Source organism: Podarcis tiliguerta, assembly GCF_965153285.1.
Source record: "Podarcis tiliguerta genome assembly, chromosome: 1".
NCBI lineage: Eukaryota > Metazoa > Chordata > Lepidosauria > Squamata > Lacertidae > Podarcis > Podarcis tiliguerta.
In genome coordinates this window covers 78,143,423-78,161,436 of record NC_139534.1, presented here as the reverse complement: position 1 = coordinate 78,161,436, position 18,014 = coordinate 78,143,423, and the positions used below count along the sequence as shown (strand labels likewise).

Genomic DNA, 18,014 nt, shown 5'->3' with positions numbered 1-18,014 from the left:
CAGAACATAAACATTGCTTAACTTTGAGTAGATTGCATCATAAATCATGTTCCTAAATAAGCCTGCTTGGAAGCAACCTTGATTGAAATCAATGGGAATTACTTCTACAATTAGGACTGATATGCTAGACATATATATATATATATATATATATATTTGCTTTCGTAGATTTTCACGGGTACAGGAATGCAGGTTTTGGTGTCCTCGGGTGTCTTCCCGTGTAAAAGTTGGGGTGTCTAGGCGACGTTTCGACGAGGTCTCACTCGTCATCTTCAGGCTGGTGCTTTCGGCTTCTTGTTACTGGAACAGAGCAGGATCTCAGTGTTTGAGTTCCTATAAATACTGTTGAGGAGGTGTGGTGTATAGCCTCCAATGTTCTGGGCAGAGAGGAGGTTCCCAGGCTAGTGTGCCTTTTCTTCTTTTGTTCCTTAATTACTTGAGGGATATCTTGAGTGATTTCTTGAGTGATTTCCTGAATCCCACTTAGGTGGGTCATTAGGTGTGGATTAGTTGCTAAAGCCTTCGTGTCTTGAACTCTTGAACTTTGTGAAGAGTTTTTCTGAGAAGATGGCTGTACTGCACTTGGTTGTGCTCTGGCTTGGCTTCGTGTATAGGGGCGAGCTGTGGTTTTGTGGCCTGTGCCAGCCAGATCTATATATATATTATTTAGAAACCAGAGTTATGTAAAATTAGCATGCAGTTTACAACTCTCTGGCATACATGGCCACAGATATTTAAGGCCCACTCCCAAACAAAATCAGCCTGTCATGAATAAAATTTCCCAGTGTCTGCCTGCATGCAACTCTCCTTTTCTAAATGTCACTTTTTATACATGAAGATTAAGAAAGAAAAAGTAAAAAAGTCTGTTTTGTGACACATTAAGGACACACACGGTTTTCCTCCCTGGCTTCTCTGGTCACATGGCCAACATCTGCCTGATCTAATACATCTGTAGCAGAAGACACATGTAACACTCTTTGTATGTTACAACGCATGTACCTTTTCTTTCTCAGAAATGAATTTCCTGGTGGGAAGTGGTAATACTTAGGCCCTCAACTCATAGTCAAATTCAACAAATATTGGTTCAGAGAATTTATTTATTTACTCTGTTTTTATCCCGTCCTCCCCTATCCCACCAAAAGGAGCCCAGGGCAGCCACCCAATACCCACAAATAAAACGACATAATTCAAACACTACTAAAGTCAAAACTATCAAAGCACATTTCAAACAATACATAATTCTAGCTGCTAAATGTACCACCCCTTCAAGTACAAAATGCTTGGCCAAGAAAAATGTTTTAAAATGATGGCAATGTATGTGACAATCATCTTTCATCGGGGGGGGGGGGGGTTTGATAGTAGGGGTGCTGCCAAAGAGCAAGGTCATGCTGTGGGCTACCGCCCCCCCCCCAAATCTATCTCCATTGGTGGCACTACAAGCAAGGCCTCAACCATTGATCTTAAGACCTTGCCTGGTTGGTATTGGAGGAAGTGGTCTTTTATGTACTTAGACTCTGAGCTATTAAGGGCTTTGTGATTGCCAACACATTGAATTGGAACTGGTGGCTTTACAAGAAGCCAAGGCAATGCTAGGACAGGTGACACATGACCCAATCTGGCAGTCACAGACTTCTTTACCATCTTCAGTGAAAGTCCCATGTGGAGCATTTGACCTAGTACAAACAGGTCACCAGAGCATGGGTTACTGGCACCAGGCTATCCTGGTTCAAGAACAGTTGTTGCTGGCACAACAGTCAAAATTGGGCATAAGCTGCCCCAGATGTCATCTAGCTCTACAGTGACTCCTTGTATCAATGAGTACTCATGGAGTAATAACAGGCTTTCATACTCCCCATTTCTCTCCTGATACACATGACTAAGGCTATTTTGGTGGCAAAACCAGACCTGGAGCCAAAGTAAAATGGGTCCAGATAATATTGTTATCGATATGTGGGTGCTAAATGCTTGGGTTTAATAAATGTTAGGATTTAATTAGAACTGGGATGTGAAAATGGCATGTCAGACCCTTATGTCTAAGATATGTGGATTGGGTTATATTATATTAACGAAGTATTCTCTTTTCCAAGCTCTGTCTGTTCATACAGCGCCACCTTAAATAATTTTGGAATATACTTTACCTGAAACACTATTACAAACGCTAGTCTTGCTGCTAGCACAGCCCAGAAATCCTTTGCAATATCATATTTAGTTTCAGACCATGGGGGATCTCGGTAATCTTTGTATCTGAAAAGCAGAACTGAAGAGTCAATATATTCAAGATGGGGATCTCGACTGAATATACACAGTATGGCTCTTGCAAAAAGCATGAAACTTTGCCAAAGTTTTGTTGCTTTGTTGTACCCTTATCATATCCACCTGTTGGTGTTGCTTAATATTTCAGTTGTAGCCTTCTTAGAGATGCTGAGAGAAAGTGTGTGCATGTAAGTTTTGCGTACGTATGTGTGTGTGTGAGTGAGAGTGAGCACAGGCATTTCTTGAACAGAAAGGGCTTATTCCATGCAAGCCTCAAAATGCATGTTATTATCACCAGTTATCTATGTAATAGGTTGATTTGTGAGAAAACCAATCACAATCGGTTTCTAAAACTAAAAGTAGGCTGACGCCTATTAAGTGATGTTATCATGTTGGTAACAGACCTAACTTTGCCATTAGCTCCTCCCCTGCATATTCCATCTACTGTAAGTGCAAATTAGGGTAGGGGAAAAGGATGCAGGTTGGCAGGGAGGTGAAGAAATGAGATGGAGCCCTTATCACCCGAAGTCCTATGAGACTTGCAATAAGAAAGTAGGCAGAGACCCTTTTGGACCCATTCCTGCCTTCTTCAGCCACCAGTTGGGGAAGGCATAGAGTGCTGCCTCATTGGATGGACTGAAGCAAAATATGTAATAAAACAAATAAACCGCCTCCCATTTTAAAATAGGAAGAGCAGACTCCAAATGGAAATCTTATCCAGGAAAAGATGTGCTGTGGGGCAGAAGGGTTAACACGACTTTTTAAAATGATTGGGTTGGAGGCCAGGGAGAAGCTTACTAGGAATTTTAACACAGTATATTGACCGGGAGTTGTGCAGTATATTGGAAGGTGTTCTCAGCCCTCCTATGTCATGAGCATGGAGGTACAATGAAGCCTTGAGGCACAGGAGTGCAGATTTTGGCACTCTAGATTTTCTGGACTCCAACTCCCACCATCCTTAGCTAGCACAGCCAATGGTCTGGGATGGTGGGAGTCCAGCAGCATCTCAAGGACCATAGGCTCCCCACCCCTGTCCTAGGAGATGAGTGACACCAGCAGGATGTGTGGGGTGGAAAATATATTTTGGTGAAGGGAAGGAAGGGGTGCTACCTTTGTTGGCTTTAGTGGCTTGCACGTAATCCTGGAGAGATTATGTGGGATGCTTACGGCAGGAGATTACATTTGGGTTTGGGACCTAATGAAAAGGAGCACTGTGGCTTAGAAGTTCAGATTGGCACAGGGAATGGCCAAAGCTTATGTGGTCATGAGTTTGTTCTAGCACAGGTGGAGCTGACCATTATATTTTCAACAATGCATGTTACTGGGATAACGAACGAGACAGAACAGCCTAGTCTCTGGTTTAGATCTTCAGATTCCAGTCTTTGGACCAGAGGCAAAAAGCATATCCAACAATAATAGGATTGTGGATATATGTTCTGAGGTTGACGGCAAGCTAACAAGCTTTCTGGGCGTTCTTTGATTACAGGACTAGATGCTGCGGTAGTAAGTAGAGCCTCGAGTAGCTGAGCTGTACTGTGTATTTGAAAGGTTGAGCAATAAAACAGTCATAAAGACAAAGGGGAGTAAGCAGCAGCCATAGCTTTTCATGCAAAGGCTGTGGGAAAGTGGGCCCTCACACAGGCCTCTGGGTTTGGTGGGTGTTAGACAAATGGAGGAGTCCTGTGGATAATGACTAGTTCTGGTATGTGTCCCCTAACAGGCTGGGGTTGTTAGTGTGGACACTGCTAACTAGAAATGCTTCACAGTGAAGGGGGGTAGTTTTAGACAGCTTTGTTATTCTTCCTTGGGTGGCAGTGCAATGGGAAGAAATGAGATCACATTGAGGCCTCAGGTGCACTCTTCTGGGCCATAGTGTTGGGGAGAGCTGGAGACGCTCTGAAGTCGACAGTTTTCAAGCTTCGAGAAAGGTGTCAAGGAAAGGAAATGGTATGGCTCAGACCATGACAACTGAGACGAGATCGTGGATATAGAAGGAAGATTCGTATGCAGATGGAAGGTGGTAGCCACAAATCCATGTTCAAATACATACAACCTAAATACATGGAAACTTAAATATGAGTCCTTCTGAGATGCATGAATGGGTCAACATCCCAGGGAAAAATCTCTTTTAAGGAAATAACAGTATGTACCTGCATATTTGGACTGGGTAGCCAAGCTCCATAGCGTCATTTGGAGCTGTTCCATCTTGAAAATCGCTGACATTAAAATAGGATAGCGTATGGTTCACGAAGCCATGCATGGTGCCACTTTCACTGTACATATACAGGTACACGAGGCGTGGAATGAAGTCAGATGTGAATGAGATCACAAATGCCTAAGCCATAAGAGTAAACAATGAGCGCAATATTCAGGCAATGCTTGACTGATTTCATAACCAAACTCAACTGTCTCCTCCCCCAGTTGGGCTTATGAGCAGATGGATTGCTATAAATCAGGCTGGTTTCTGGCCATAATCCGCAGATTAATGATTTTCTTCACTCCATAGAAGTTTTGATATTCGAACTCTAGAACTGCAGCAAATTGAGAATGAGCAATTGAGGTTGGCTGAGGACATAACATCATGTGGACAATAAACAATAGGTCCTTCATTGTTTTCTAATTTCAATATGGTTCTGCTTTCAGTGTAAGTGCAACATTTGCAGTGTTCTGCTCTCTCTGGTTCTATATCCACTTATTTATTTATTTATTATTTACTAAGGCATTAAGGGGCATGTATGTTTAAGAATCCCCTCTTGCATTTGTTGTTGTGTGCAGCGAGCCATTTGAACCACTTTGCATTGATGTGGTCTGAAAGTAATAGCAGTTTGGGTCAGCCTAGGCAGATGCTACAAATCAAGGGCACCTAAATTTATTATAATCTTGTCAAACAATTATAATCTTGTCAAACAATAATGAATGTCCATACCATAAAGGGGATGACACACAGTAGTTGTTTAAAAAGACTCAAACGTTGAAAAATGTACCAACATTTTTGGTTCTTTATAATATTAATAAATCTTATATAATTAGATTTGCTGGTGTGAGCACAAGAGGGACCACCAGAAAATTGGGTGGGGGGAGCATTTGGGGAACATATAGTCATTTGCTCGGGGCCCAAACGATCCTTTGCCAAAGGATTCTTATAAAGCAGGAGTGGGGAACTTGTGGTCCTCCAGATGTTCTTGGACATCTGGAGGACTAAAGCCACAGCCAGTGTAGCCAATGGACGGGGACAACAAGAGTTGTAGCCAAGCAACACCTAGAGGGCCACAGGTTTCCCATTTTTGTTGCAAGGGAATATTGCTGTTTTCTTCTAGCTTTCTCCACCAGTGGCTTCCGAATCCAATGTACCGATTCCACACTCAGACCCATTTGGAAGCTTAATAACTGACACATATCGCATTAAGGAAAAGGACAAAGAATGTCGTGCTTAACAAGCTTGGAAGCAAAAAGTCAAGAATGAACGTGGACACACAGAGGTGAGCATCAACCGACACAGCTTCTGACTGAGCACAACTGGGAGACAGTGCAAGAGTGGCAGAAGCGGGGAGACTTTCTTGCCTATTTCTATTCCACAGTTTCACATATTTTTCCATCACTGGATGAGCATCTTACACACATGGATACAGGGATAGGCCACATCTGAAGGGGAAAAGGGAAGGAGGTAAGGGCCTCACATCAAGATGCAAATATGGCCGTGACTCCTTGAAGGACCAGACAGACAGAGGAAGCAGGTACCCAGAGAGAAAAGGGTGGGCAAAGCCAGCTGGAAATAGAAGTTTAGCATGGCACTTGCTTTAGCTTCAGCTCATCTTTATGACTGCCTTCCCAAATATATTCCTAACTATTTGGTGGACATCCCGCTAGTATGTTGTGAAATCATTATTTGGCGATTTCAAGTTTTTTTTTTACATTGCAGTGTTTTCCTCTACTCCAACAACAACAAATGTCGGCTGAATTATGTGAGCTTCGAAAGACTCTTGGGATGCCCTTTAAAGCGTGGCAAAGAACTGAAGACAAACCAACTCTATAAATAAACGATCACTGTGTTACACAAAAACATCCATTTTAACAGGGCTATTAGATGCATCAAGATAAAACGGACTGGGTCACTGGGCCATATGGCTCTTTCTAAACATGATATGCCTAATGACTGTGACTAGTTTTGTTGAGAAGTAAGACACATAATACAGAACATACAACCTAGGTCAGTTATGGTTTCAACAACTCTCCCCCCTGCCCCTTTTAACAGCTATTGCAGGAATCGGCAAATTTTTTTAGCTGCAGGCAGGTCCACTGTCCCTCAAACCTTGTGGCGGGCCGGTGGAGCAGCACCGGGGGGGGGGGAGCTGGAAGAAGAGGCAAGGGGGGCCAGTAGTCGTCCTCCCCACCCTCAACCACTGCGCTTACCTTCCCTGGGGCTGCCGCCGCCACCACCGCTGCTTCTTCTCATGGGTAGGCAGAGCAAGCTCGTCTGCTCCACTCTCTGGCCCATAGGAGCACTAGGGCGGCGGCAGTGGTGGAGGGAAGATGAGCGGTGCGAAAGGACTGGCTCTGGAGAGGGGCTGCTTAAAATGGTGCTCAGCCAGTTCAGCCCAGCCCCCTTCCTCCTCTAGGCAGGGCGGGGGGAAGCCAGGAGGAGGGGGGAGGGAGGAGGCGCTGCCGCGGTGTGTGTGAGGGTGTGTGTGTGGAAATGGAATGGCGCAGGAAAAAAAATTGGTGCAGGCCGAACGAACAGAATCCTCATGCTGATCCACGGACAGTCCACAGGCCAGATCCTGAAGGCAATTGGGCCTGATCCGGCCTGTGGACCTTAGTTTGCTGATCCCTGAGCTATTGCCTTTAAGAAGCAGGTGTTAGACATGAGATGAAAAGAGTCACTGTTGGGCAACTGGTTGTTGCAGGTATCTGGAATGAGAGCTGCACTCACCTGGTAGGATAGGAATGGAAAGAAGTTTTGTCAGATTTGGTACAGGGTCTAAGAAGTTTGTGAGGGGAGGCAGTCTCAGGAAGCAGGCGGTCTTTTGGGTCACACCACCTACCTATGTGGTTGCTTATATGTTTCTGTAAGGCCTACTCACACTTGCAATGTACAACTGTACATTTGTAAAAAGTGCAAATAGAATACTGCAACAAGACGAGCTCACTGTCTTTTGCAAAGGAAACTCTGCCCTGTGCCTGGGAAAGGGGACTATGAGACAATATGCAGAACAATACATGTCTGCTTTCTTCCATGAAAGCTGAAATAGGGTAGGGTGAGTCAGAGGAACACAAAAAATGACATTTGTCATTGTTGAAGAGGTTGCTATAAGAATTATGAAAAAGCAGGAAAAGTGTCCTCAGTGAGGAAAATGAGATTTATTATTATTATTTTTAAACGGAGAAGACACGTGCTCTAAATTCCACTGACTTGGAAGCCTCCAGATAGCACCCAACAGTCACGAAGTATAAAAATTAGGCTGACATCTGCTAAAGAGCAGCTCACACTTTCTCTATCGGCTTTCCACCTGCTCTATAGAACTTGCTTCACATGAAAAACTATCTGCCTGAGTGGGAAGACTAAACAACAGCAGTGTCAGGAAAATCGTTACCATACTTTACTGACAAATAGTCCTTTGTTAATAAAAGTTTCGAAAGTTATAAAAGCGACTTATATTATTTGAGCTTCAAAAGAAAGCTTGTGAAACTGAGAATAAAAGTTTCTTTATTTTTGTTCCATGAAAGCTGAAATAGGGTAGGGCGAGGTAATTAAATAAATCAGAGCAAGATATTGGACTCACAACAAAACTTTGACAGTGATTTGCCCATGGCTGCCCAGTGAGCTTAAGCGCTGAGTGGGAATTTGAACCGAAGATTCACTCCAGATTCCACACCACAATAGATGTCTATAATGTTAACATTTCCAGCTAACTGAAAGGACATTAAGAATTGGCATGATCAATCACTATTTGCAAAGAATTACTTACATTTATGATCACAGCAAGTTTTCCTACACCTCTGAGGATATTATACCATATTCCTGGAGGGAAAAGACAAGCAGAAGGTTAAAAGACTTTAAAATGGCTACCCATAAGAATGGAAAACTATACATAACATCACTATACAAGTTCAAGGTGCTGGTTTTTATCTCCATAGCCTAAACAGCTTGGGGCTCCAGTACTCTAAATACTATCTTCTTCCATATGTATTGTCTCATACACTCTGCTCCATATGTGAGATCCTGCTTCAATCCCCTAACTGTTGTTCTTATTGCTATTTAGTTTAGTGATGGAGTTCTCCATTTGTTTACACTTTGTCCATTTGTGTGTTTGTGCGTATATAGATAGATAATTTTACGCATATAGATATATTTCTATTATTTTATTTATTTGATCCCTGCTCTGCGATTGAAATGTTGACTAAAGTATCATCTTCACCACCAGTGTCATCATCTCATCACCTTATGCAGTTAGTAGACCTGAATTTCCCTAGTAGAATAAAGGAGGATTGAAATTTAAAACACAAAACTAAAATAAGAGTCCTGCCTCATCCATCACATATGGCAAAGTGACATAAATAAGGAATCATATTAACTAGTTACTGTGCTGTTAGTGAACTGCTTACCTATATCTTTTGCTCTTACTGCAACTGGCCTTCTAAGCTCAGTAACAAACTTCTTTGCATCCAGACGTATTTCAATGATGTTGTTCAGGAGCGCAAACAAGGGAGCCAGTGGGAAAGATGCAACAAACAGGGTAACAAACCCAAACTGGATGACTGAAAATTAAAAAGAAAACACAGTGTAGTTTGCATATTATGCTGTTCTAGATGGAATGTAATTTTGGAAACAGCTCCCCACAAACAGCCAGTGCTAACTACTGAAACCACAATACTCTCAGATCATATGCATATGAATGTAGGTAGGTGCTGACCCTGTAATGTTCACCTACAGTAGGTTGCCTGCTGGTTTATGTTTTCTAGAACTTCATGAGATAGCAACTTTCTTTGTAGGGCGATATAATACCTTTTATTTCAGCGAAAAACAGGATCACATATTGTATAAAAATGGACTTCAAAGTTAAAACGGCTGGTAGTTTTTAGAAAACCAACAACTGGTACATGAAAACTGGTACAAATGCTCTGGGCTAATTAGTGTAGATTGGAATGGAAATAGGTCTGCTTAATTATGGACTGAGAATGATTTTCCAATCCAGGGATTTACTTTTTTAAAATCTCACATGGTGCCTATTTGCAGTGGCCTCTATCAGTCCCTTTGGTCATGGTCAAATGCTGTACCAACACCATCCAAATAACATGTTTGTTGGCATATTTATGAGTTATATACAGTTAATTGAATTGGTGATCTCTTGAAAGTTTATTGAAGGCATTTTTATTGTCAGGTAATTGTTCACATTTTTGCCTTTTGGTGTTAATTGTATTTGTTTCTGCTTGATGTAGTCAGCCACTTTGGGATAACTTTTGGAGAGAGAATGAGGTACAAATATAAGGAGTTCAGTGAGTGGATAATATGGAGATGACTAGATTCACCATGCTTTGCTTAGAAGCCTTCCAAAAGCATCTGTTTGTAATCTTGAAGACAAAGTGTTGGACTAAATGGCTTTGTTCTGAACCTAGAGCATCCATGTTTCACATGGTTTCACCATGATCTGCTGTAATCACAAATTTAAAGCACAGGATATAGTTCTGCAAGGCAATTGCCTCAACCTCTCCCTCTCCCTGCAATGCTGTTGGGCAGAAGCTGACTGGATTGAGTGGCAGGAACCCTTTGCTCAATCCAAATCATAACTCCACCAGCCCATGGCAAAGGGTGTTTAGACTGTAGTTCAGATGTACACAATTCTGCATAGTATCAGAACTTCACTATGGGTGTCACTTTGAGATATCAAGAACATGTGAGAATTTACAATTCCAAGCAGAAGAAGGAATGATTGCTCAATTCTTAGAAAAAGGCTCTCCAATGTTTTTCTTACATATTCCATCTTATGCTAACAAATCGTATCCAAAATAGTTTATAAATAAACAGTCCTGCCCTTGAGACTGAGTCTATTTATTTAAAAAACGCATTCACCTGCTAAAACTGACCATGGCCATTACTCATCTATCACTGATTAAGGGTGTGATTCTATGCTCACTTACTCTTTGTATAGGGTAGCACTAAGCTATTAAAAAACTGAAACCCTAGTTTAAACCATTGAAATCTCACTCACTCATTTCCATGTATTCTGGAGTAAGACCAGCAAAAGGCTCCAGATTATAGTCTACTTCATAGCGTTGTTTTTTCTTCAAATATTCCTCGTGATCTCCAGGACGCCGTCGTTTCGATTTCAAGTATCTTATGAATTTTTTCATTTTTCTAAGAGGAAACATTAAAAGCAACTCTTTTAAAAGTCTCAGTAGTTTTGTAAGAGCAAAAGATCAAAAAAACCCAACCAAACAAAAAATCGTGAATTTGCTGATTTATGAAATTAGTTCTATGGGGACTGTGGAGGGGAACGAAAGGGTCCCTAAGATGTGCCCAAGACTTTCCATGAGCGCCTTCTGAGGCTTCTGTGCTTCATCTCCCAGTCTACAGTTGCAACAAGGGCTCTTCCTGAAGTTTATTTGACCTTCAGAGATGCCTTGTCTGAGAGGCACATTGGAAGGGTAGGCCTCAGAAGCCTTACTGTAAGTAGGGCTACTCCTTGGATTCAGTCTAAATATTTGCAAGGCATCTGAAAAAGTAAATGGGATGAGGTCAAGACACCTTCTCACACTAGTCCCTAAGGATGGCAAAGATTGGTGTTATTAATAAGCTATTTTGTAAGAACTAGGCCTTCATTTCTTTCAGTATTTAGGATTATTTTCAGCTTCTGCTATTACCTGTTAACAAACAAATTTAGTTTAATTTGTTTTCACTGTAGATTCAGAATTCTTTTTTATTGTCCAAGTTCTGTTGTATACCACTCTAGGAACCATATGATTGAAAAGCAAAATAATAAATATTGAAAATGGTATAATAAAGCAAATGCATGTTATTTTATAGTATGTAGCATAGCTGTCTTCTTGCCTTTTGGATAAACCAAAAAACAACATAGCATTTCTAGAAAGTTGATATGCTAGCATTTTACAGCAGATGGTCTCAGTCCTTGGCTACTTACGGAATGCCAATTTCGAAAAGATTGTTCTGAATCAGCTGTTTGCCCAACATAATAATGCTAAGTTGTATACACAATTCCATTAGGCAACCACCAGGAGCACACTAAAGGAGAAATAGAGATACATAGATTAGGGGGATCTAGGTAACGTAACACGGGCTTATGTCAAGACTTTGGTTTCTTCTCCTTGTGCCTCTTACTGCCTCTTAAACTCTGTTCCTGAAAGCTGGAGGACCCTCTGGAACAGTGTGAGAAGTGGCTGCAGGGGGTGGAGGTAAAATCAGTGAAAACTGCTTTCTCGCCACTTCTGTCAGTGGGGTCCCTCTACTGGATCAAAAGCCTTCTGTGGAATGATGTTGCCCTTCTGTGTGCAGATGGTTAAATTTGTATCCACACCATCTTTTCCCCCCCTCAATCAGAAATAAGCATGCACAAAATGAACTGCCGTTACCTCTTCCATGCGAAAAGAATGAAAAATGTAGACATAATCTCCTGGGCGCCCAACGAATCTAGGAAAATTCAGAAACAATTATTGGTCTTTTGTTCTGCCTATTTTAGAGGAACAAAACATCTCCCACACATCCAGATAGAATCTTTGGGAGGAATTCAGTGTGATGGTATGTCAATCGTTCTCTTGGGGCAAGAATTTCAGCATTGTTTGTCTGTTTGTTTATAGATTGTTCTTTCATAATAATCACCCTTCTCTATCCTCTGTTCTGAGGGGTTCTCTTGCCCCATCCCAGAGCCACTTTCGGGTGTGTGGGGAGCACGCAGGAGCAGAAGTGTGTGTGTGTGTGTGTGTGTGTGTGTGTGTGGCAGGGCAGGGGGGTAAGCACCATTGCACAAGTGGATATTCTTGAATGGGCTTCCACCAGTGGGACTTATTAGTTGAATCCAGTTATATAAGCTGGAGGGCATGGGCTCCTAGTCCTCATTGAGTAGGGGTCCTGATATAAATGGGTGAATTTATCAATTTTTGTTTCTCTCAGTTTTTCACTTTTGTAAACTTGAGTTTGGTTCTTCACATTTCTGCATCAATTTGTGATTTTCTGTAGAGTCATGGAAATTAATCAGCATTTTGTTGCAATTTTCTGATAATATACACATTTTTGCAAATACAGTCAAACCTTGTTCTGTGTGTGCCTCCGCTTGTGTCTTCTTCAGCGAATATCTGCAGCAAACCCGGAAGTACTGGAACAGGTTACTTCCAGGTTCGCCGCTCGCAGATAAGTGTGAAATGGCGCATGCGCAGAAGCGCTTAATCATGGCGCTTCGGCGTGCGTCATTTTCGGCTTGCGGATGGGCCTCTGGAACAGATCCCGTCCACAAAACGAGGTTTGACTGTAAAATTTGCTTAAAAACAATGCATTTTTCTGTTATTTTCAGTACTATATGCAATTCTACACACATATTACACTAATATATGCGTTTTTGTGCTTATTATTGGCAGGCTCCCCTGGATCTCTGGGTCCCAGTAACCTTTCCACTCCCATGCCTGAGTCCTGACTTTATCTCAACAAATGTTCAGAGTCAGCCTAGGTACCTATTAAATATTTAATTAATTTCTCCTGCTACTCACTGGTTCTTGTATAAAGTCTCAAGAGTCAGCTTGAAGTAGTAGCTACAACACTTGAAGCTAAACATTTAATTCACCTTATGCAACTTACTGGTCCTTGAAAAAGGTATTGAATTCACTGCTTGTATAACTCACCGGCCCTTGAAGAAAGCCACATAGAAAATAGGCGTGTAGGCATTGACAAATTTCAAAAGGAAGGCCTTGAAGATAAGACGTTCTTCAAAACTCTTGTCTGTTTTTGGAACCTCTGTGTAAATAAGATTAATGTAAGAGTGCTTGAAAAAAAGCATTCAAATAGCTAAATTTTAGAGCCTGCTAAGTTTTAAGATTTTGGAAGATTTTGATCTGTTTAGTTGTTGTTTTTTAAAAAAGGGTACATCCCAATGGTCCTGTCTGTATGGTGATGGTGGAACTAGAAAACTTCCAGCTTCCAGCAACCCTCTCCATGTCTGGAGCTGCATGCATTGTCATGCCTAGGTATGGACTACATTCATTGGAAACATCAGCCTGGTCTGATCACAAGAAATGTAACTCAGGGAAAATTCTGTGTTTGATGAAACCCTAAGAAGTTCATGCTCAGCAATAACTGGACACCTCATTTTTCCAGGTCTTGATTTATTGTCCCTATGAAGAAAGCAATGACTGTAAATGAAGATGAATTACGTTACTCAGCTTCTGAAAATGGTTTGGTTCTCCATAGCAAGTGAAGAGGCTCTTGATTAATCTAAGTCCATTTCCTCATTTTATAATCAAACCAATGTTAGTTGCTGAAAGAAGTTCATGTAATAATACCAAGTGATTATTTTATATATATCATTGGCTAGACATGCTTTGTTCTTGGCTGTGTGGCCAAAGTGAAATAATTGTGCTTTTTTAAGGCAGGCCATTTAAAGAAACTGTAGCTTTAAGTCAAAATAACTTTTAAGATTTATACCTACCAATCTGGGTCAGCCATCTGGCTATGCAGCCGTATACTTCATCCAAGATTATTATCACCACCAGATTAATAATCACTGCAGTTGCTGTGACAGTTACTCTAACATTAGACCGGCCACCGGGAGTGGAGCTGATGGCTAAAGCTGCTGCAGTGGAGATTCGGTATATTATGACTCCAAAAACAATGGCAAATGTCAGTCCAATCTGGAAAGACAAAAGTAGTATGTCGTAAGAATATGCAGATGTCAGTAAAAATGTCTAGATGTCAGTAATTGTTAAAAAGGGTGGCCAGATCTGGATTGAAAGGAAATGTTTAACAGTGAAACGTACTAGAGGAATGGTTCTGTCCTAGGGCCCAATTCATATATCATATTTGTCCTTTGTGTGTCTATGCTGTAGCATTTTTTCAGGTTGCCACCACTGTAAAAATAGCAGTGGCAATATTCAGCTCTCATGTAAAGGAACCAGCTCACACAGGTGTGCCTCTATAGAAGCACTGCCTTGCTGCAACCCTAGTTGTGGGCCATGCTTTGTCAGTGGTGCAGGTAGTGTGAACCAGTCCGTGGTTTTAAAGAAAATTGCTGCTCCTAACTGAGATTATCGAGGCCATTTCTGAATGCTACTGTATCACTTTTCTCAGAAGGTGGTGTAATTCAATCAACAATGAACCTAAAGGCCGTGTAAACTATAGGGGAATTCTGAACTGCCAAGGAAATAACTAAATCATAGCTGAGAAGCATGTCCACAGTTACACTACATGATAAACTGTGGAATAGAAAGAATAGCAAGCATATACAGCTCCACTGAAAGTGACCAATAATTAACTGAAAGGCTTTGAAATTTCATAGATTGGGGGTGGGGGAGGTATTGGTCTATGTGTGCGTGTGTGGAATTTGTTTCAATCCTCCTCAAATGTTTATTTGTAAAAAATAACACAGGAGTTCAGGCAGCATATGGCTGGCCATTGCAAGGACAGAATGCTGGACCACAGAGGTCTTTGGTATGATCCTGCAGAACTCTTCTTATGTTCTCATAATGGGGATGATACAGTAGTCACGACTATCAACTATAAAATCACAGTATATGAACTGAAAAAAACTGACTAATGAAAGTGCATCCCAAAAAATCGACTTGAGAGAAGTCAGTGAGAAGCTTGGTCCTTCTCCAATGTTACAGAAGCTTTGCTCACCCTTTGAAAAATCTTGCATTACACTTAACCGTAAACATTTACTAGGTAATACTTACCATGAAAATGATGCTCACAAAATTTGTGAAGTATGCTGGAAAACGATCTTTCCACGTCAGTTTTTCTTTTTCAGTCTATGGCATGAAAGAAAACAAAATGACCCTGCGATGTAATATAGCCACATATACTGTAGCGGCGAAAGCATTTTCTTTTTAATTTGTGCCGGTCATCCAAACTTTGATGTGTAGGAAAGCAATCAAATGCATAACTTGATAGTAGTGCAAAGACACAGGAATGGAAGTAAACATTTTAGGAGGCAAACGTCAGAACAGTGTGGAGTCAATTCAGTTAACTACAGCTATATAAAGGGGTCAGTATATCACAATATTTATTTCAAATTGAGCTAGTTTGTTTATCAGTGTTATGAGGCCAAGCAATTTTATTTTATTTTTTACAAAAACACAGATTTTTAGGGATTGTCAAAGCACATTTATCTCTGTCTCTATTTTAGTCTATTTTATATTGGCCACTATGAACCCCCCCCCCTCAGAACATTGCTATGCGTTTATAACAATGCAGAAAAGTTAAGGTACTTTGTGAAAGTTCCATCACTCATGAAAATCCATTGTTTGTGGGAAAAGATGAATGTGATACTAAATAGGTTGATTAAAGAATGCAAACGAGGAGTATGCTCATTTGGCTTGTCTTTTCTGTTCCAAGTCAGAGGAACAGGAGCTACTTTCCTGAGTATGGTAAAATTTAGGAAACTGGTACTGAGCAAGCATAGGGAACAATATACAGATATACTGCAGATGATCTCAAGGGCAAGACAGCATGAACTGGGCCAACATGAAACATGATGTGTGTGTGGATATGTGTTTGCCAAGAAAAACATGGTCAATAACATGGTCAATGATGTGGAATCTCAGTGCCATGGTGCCTTGATACTTGTCAAACCAGTCTTGCCTGCATTAGTTTACAGCTGCTCAGTCTCAACTAAGATATGCTGTAGTTCCTTTAAAAGCCCCATAGCAGAAGGACAGAATGAAACCACTGCATCTCCCATCCTATCCATCCACTGGCTCCCTTCTTCCATCCTTTGGTTTATTTTATTTATTAAAAGTATTCATGAATTGCCTTTTCTGCCCCCAAGGCAATATACAACAACTAGAAACAACACAGATTTTTTTAAAAAAACACCAATTAACAAAACCAAACTAAAATGTGGGATTGAAAACCCATCAAGAGCCAGGAGGAACAAAATAGCTAGGCAAAGATAGGGACAACCTTGTGGCCCCGCCTAGGGAAGGCGTTCCACAAGCCAGATGCTACTATATAGAAGAGTTTCTGTCCTGGGCCTTTTCACCTAGGAGCCTAGTTGTTGCCCCCTACATTTGGCAAGGAAGAAAGGTGACAAAAAGAAACAGAATGGGAAGCAGAGTGGCAGCACCTTCTCCTGATGCTACAGGGCCTTTAAAGGCTTGGGCAACATCTTTGGGTTCAGATATAGTAACGTTAATATCTGATTGTATATTGTTTATTTTCATGGTCTGCTGAGTGATCACCGTTGTATTTCAACACACTGTGTCATGGAGATTATTTGATTTTTTAAAGCCTGAAAACAGGGAATGATGTGTTAATATGGCGATGTCATATATAATTACAGAAGGCCACTTCAAGAACAACAAGCATTTAATGTCACATGCATGTCACACGCATGCTGCCTGAGGAAAAACAAACAGCCGCAGGCAACTCTGCCAAGCATCTGGCACGTGCAGAAGTGCCACACCAGTCAATATGTAAGGATTAACCATGCAGTGTCATTCCAAACAAAGAGGAAAACCAGTCCCAACAAGAGTGCTGAAGAAGGGGGCAGGGGGAGGGAGGGAAATACGTATATGTGTATATTAGACAATAAACAGACAAAGTTTGGAAAACAAATCAATTTGTGTTTTCTATAGTTATTCATAGTTCAGAAAGTTTCCACAAATTTGAATGAAATGTACCAATTTCACCCCAGCCATGACTCTCTTAACTCTTTGTCGCCATTTGTTGGCTGCCTCTTCCGGCAATTGCGGGCCCTTCTGATGGCATTTGAAGGAAACAGAAAAGGGTCATGCAATATGGTTGTTACAAAGCATTGACTCATATAGGCAAATAAATCAATACCCTCAGCAAAATATGGACACGCTACAGCTTAAAAACAAATAGAAGCTGCCTTTACTTGTTATGGGCCAATGCTATGTCTTCTGAAATGAAGTAAATTACTATAAGGAAGAAAGTACAAAATAAAACCACAGGAAAATGACCAGTGTTATCTAGTAAAACAACAACAACAAAAACAACAATGCAAAGGATAAAAACTGATCAGTATTATTTTAAGGTGTCTCAATATGTGTCAGACAAGAGTCTGATCTCCTTCATAATGAAAGTTATCAGCAAAATCCCACAATATTTTGCAGTGGGATGACTAGAGTCATTTAACTAACCAATGACCTGGAGTCAGGAATGAGTAGTGAGTTTGCAGGTAGAATGAACTTTTTCAGAATGGTGGAACCCAAAGGAGATTGTGGAGAAACCAAGAAGGATCTACCTGCAAGATCTTCGCTTTTTTAGTTCATTTTTGAGATAGGGTGACTGGAATGGAATACAGTATTTCAATCATGTTCACACCATAGATGTATATTAAGAACATTGGCAGTTCCGGCCCCCACATCCATGTTAACTACAATTTAATTCCCCCTCACCCCCCCCCCCATGTTGCATACTGAATAAAAGTTTTCATTGAGCTATTCATCATAAACTGTGAATTTCTTGCTTGGCTAGTCGTACCAGTCTATCTCCCATTAGTACATAAAAATTACTTTCGCTCTTGTTCCAATTTGCATCACTGCATACACACTTACAATGAAATTTAGCTGCCAATTTG

The 18,014-nt window shown here is 41.0% G+C and overlaps 1 protein-coding gene across 5 annotated transcripts in view; it reads right to left on the bottom strand.

Moving 5' to 3' along the window:
* Positions 1 to 18,014, bottom strand: part of ANO1 (anoctamin 1) — a 141,958-nt gene that overhangs the window by 6,063 nt on the left and 117,881 nt on the right. For 3 of the 5 annotated variants that reach the window (XM_083427603.1, XM_083427602.1, XM_083427604.1), the window contains 11 exons: positions 17,092 to 17,169; positions 15,145 to 15,219; positions 13,902 to 14,103; positions 13,099 to 13,210; positions 11,839 to 11,896; positions 11,391 to 11,491; positions 10,461 to 10,606; positions 8,857 to 9,009; positions 8,220 to 8,272; positions 4,404 to 4,588; positions 2,139 to 2,244 (listed from right to left, as the gene is read on the bottom strand). In XM_083427603.1, the coding sequence (XP_083283729.1) occupies positions 2,139 to 2,244; positions 4,404 to 4,588; positions 8,220 to 8,272; positions 8,857 to 9,009; positions 10,461 to 10,606; positions 11,391 to 11,491; positions 11,839 to 11,896; positions 13,099 to 13,210; positions 13,902 to 14,103; positions 15,145 to 15,219; positions 17,092 to 17,169 (1,269 nt within the window). The remainder of the gene's footprint in view (positions 1 to 2,138; positions 2,245 to 4,403; positions 4,589 to 8,219; positions 8,273 to 8,856; positions 9,010 to 10,460; positions 10,607 to 11,390; positions 11,492 to 11,838; positions 11,897 to 13,098; positions 13,211 to 13,901; positions 14,104 to 15,144; positions 15,220 to 17,091; positions 17,170 to 18,014) is intronic. The other 2 variants (XM_083427605.1, XM_083427606.1) reach the window with 1 other exon arrangement.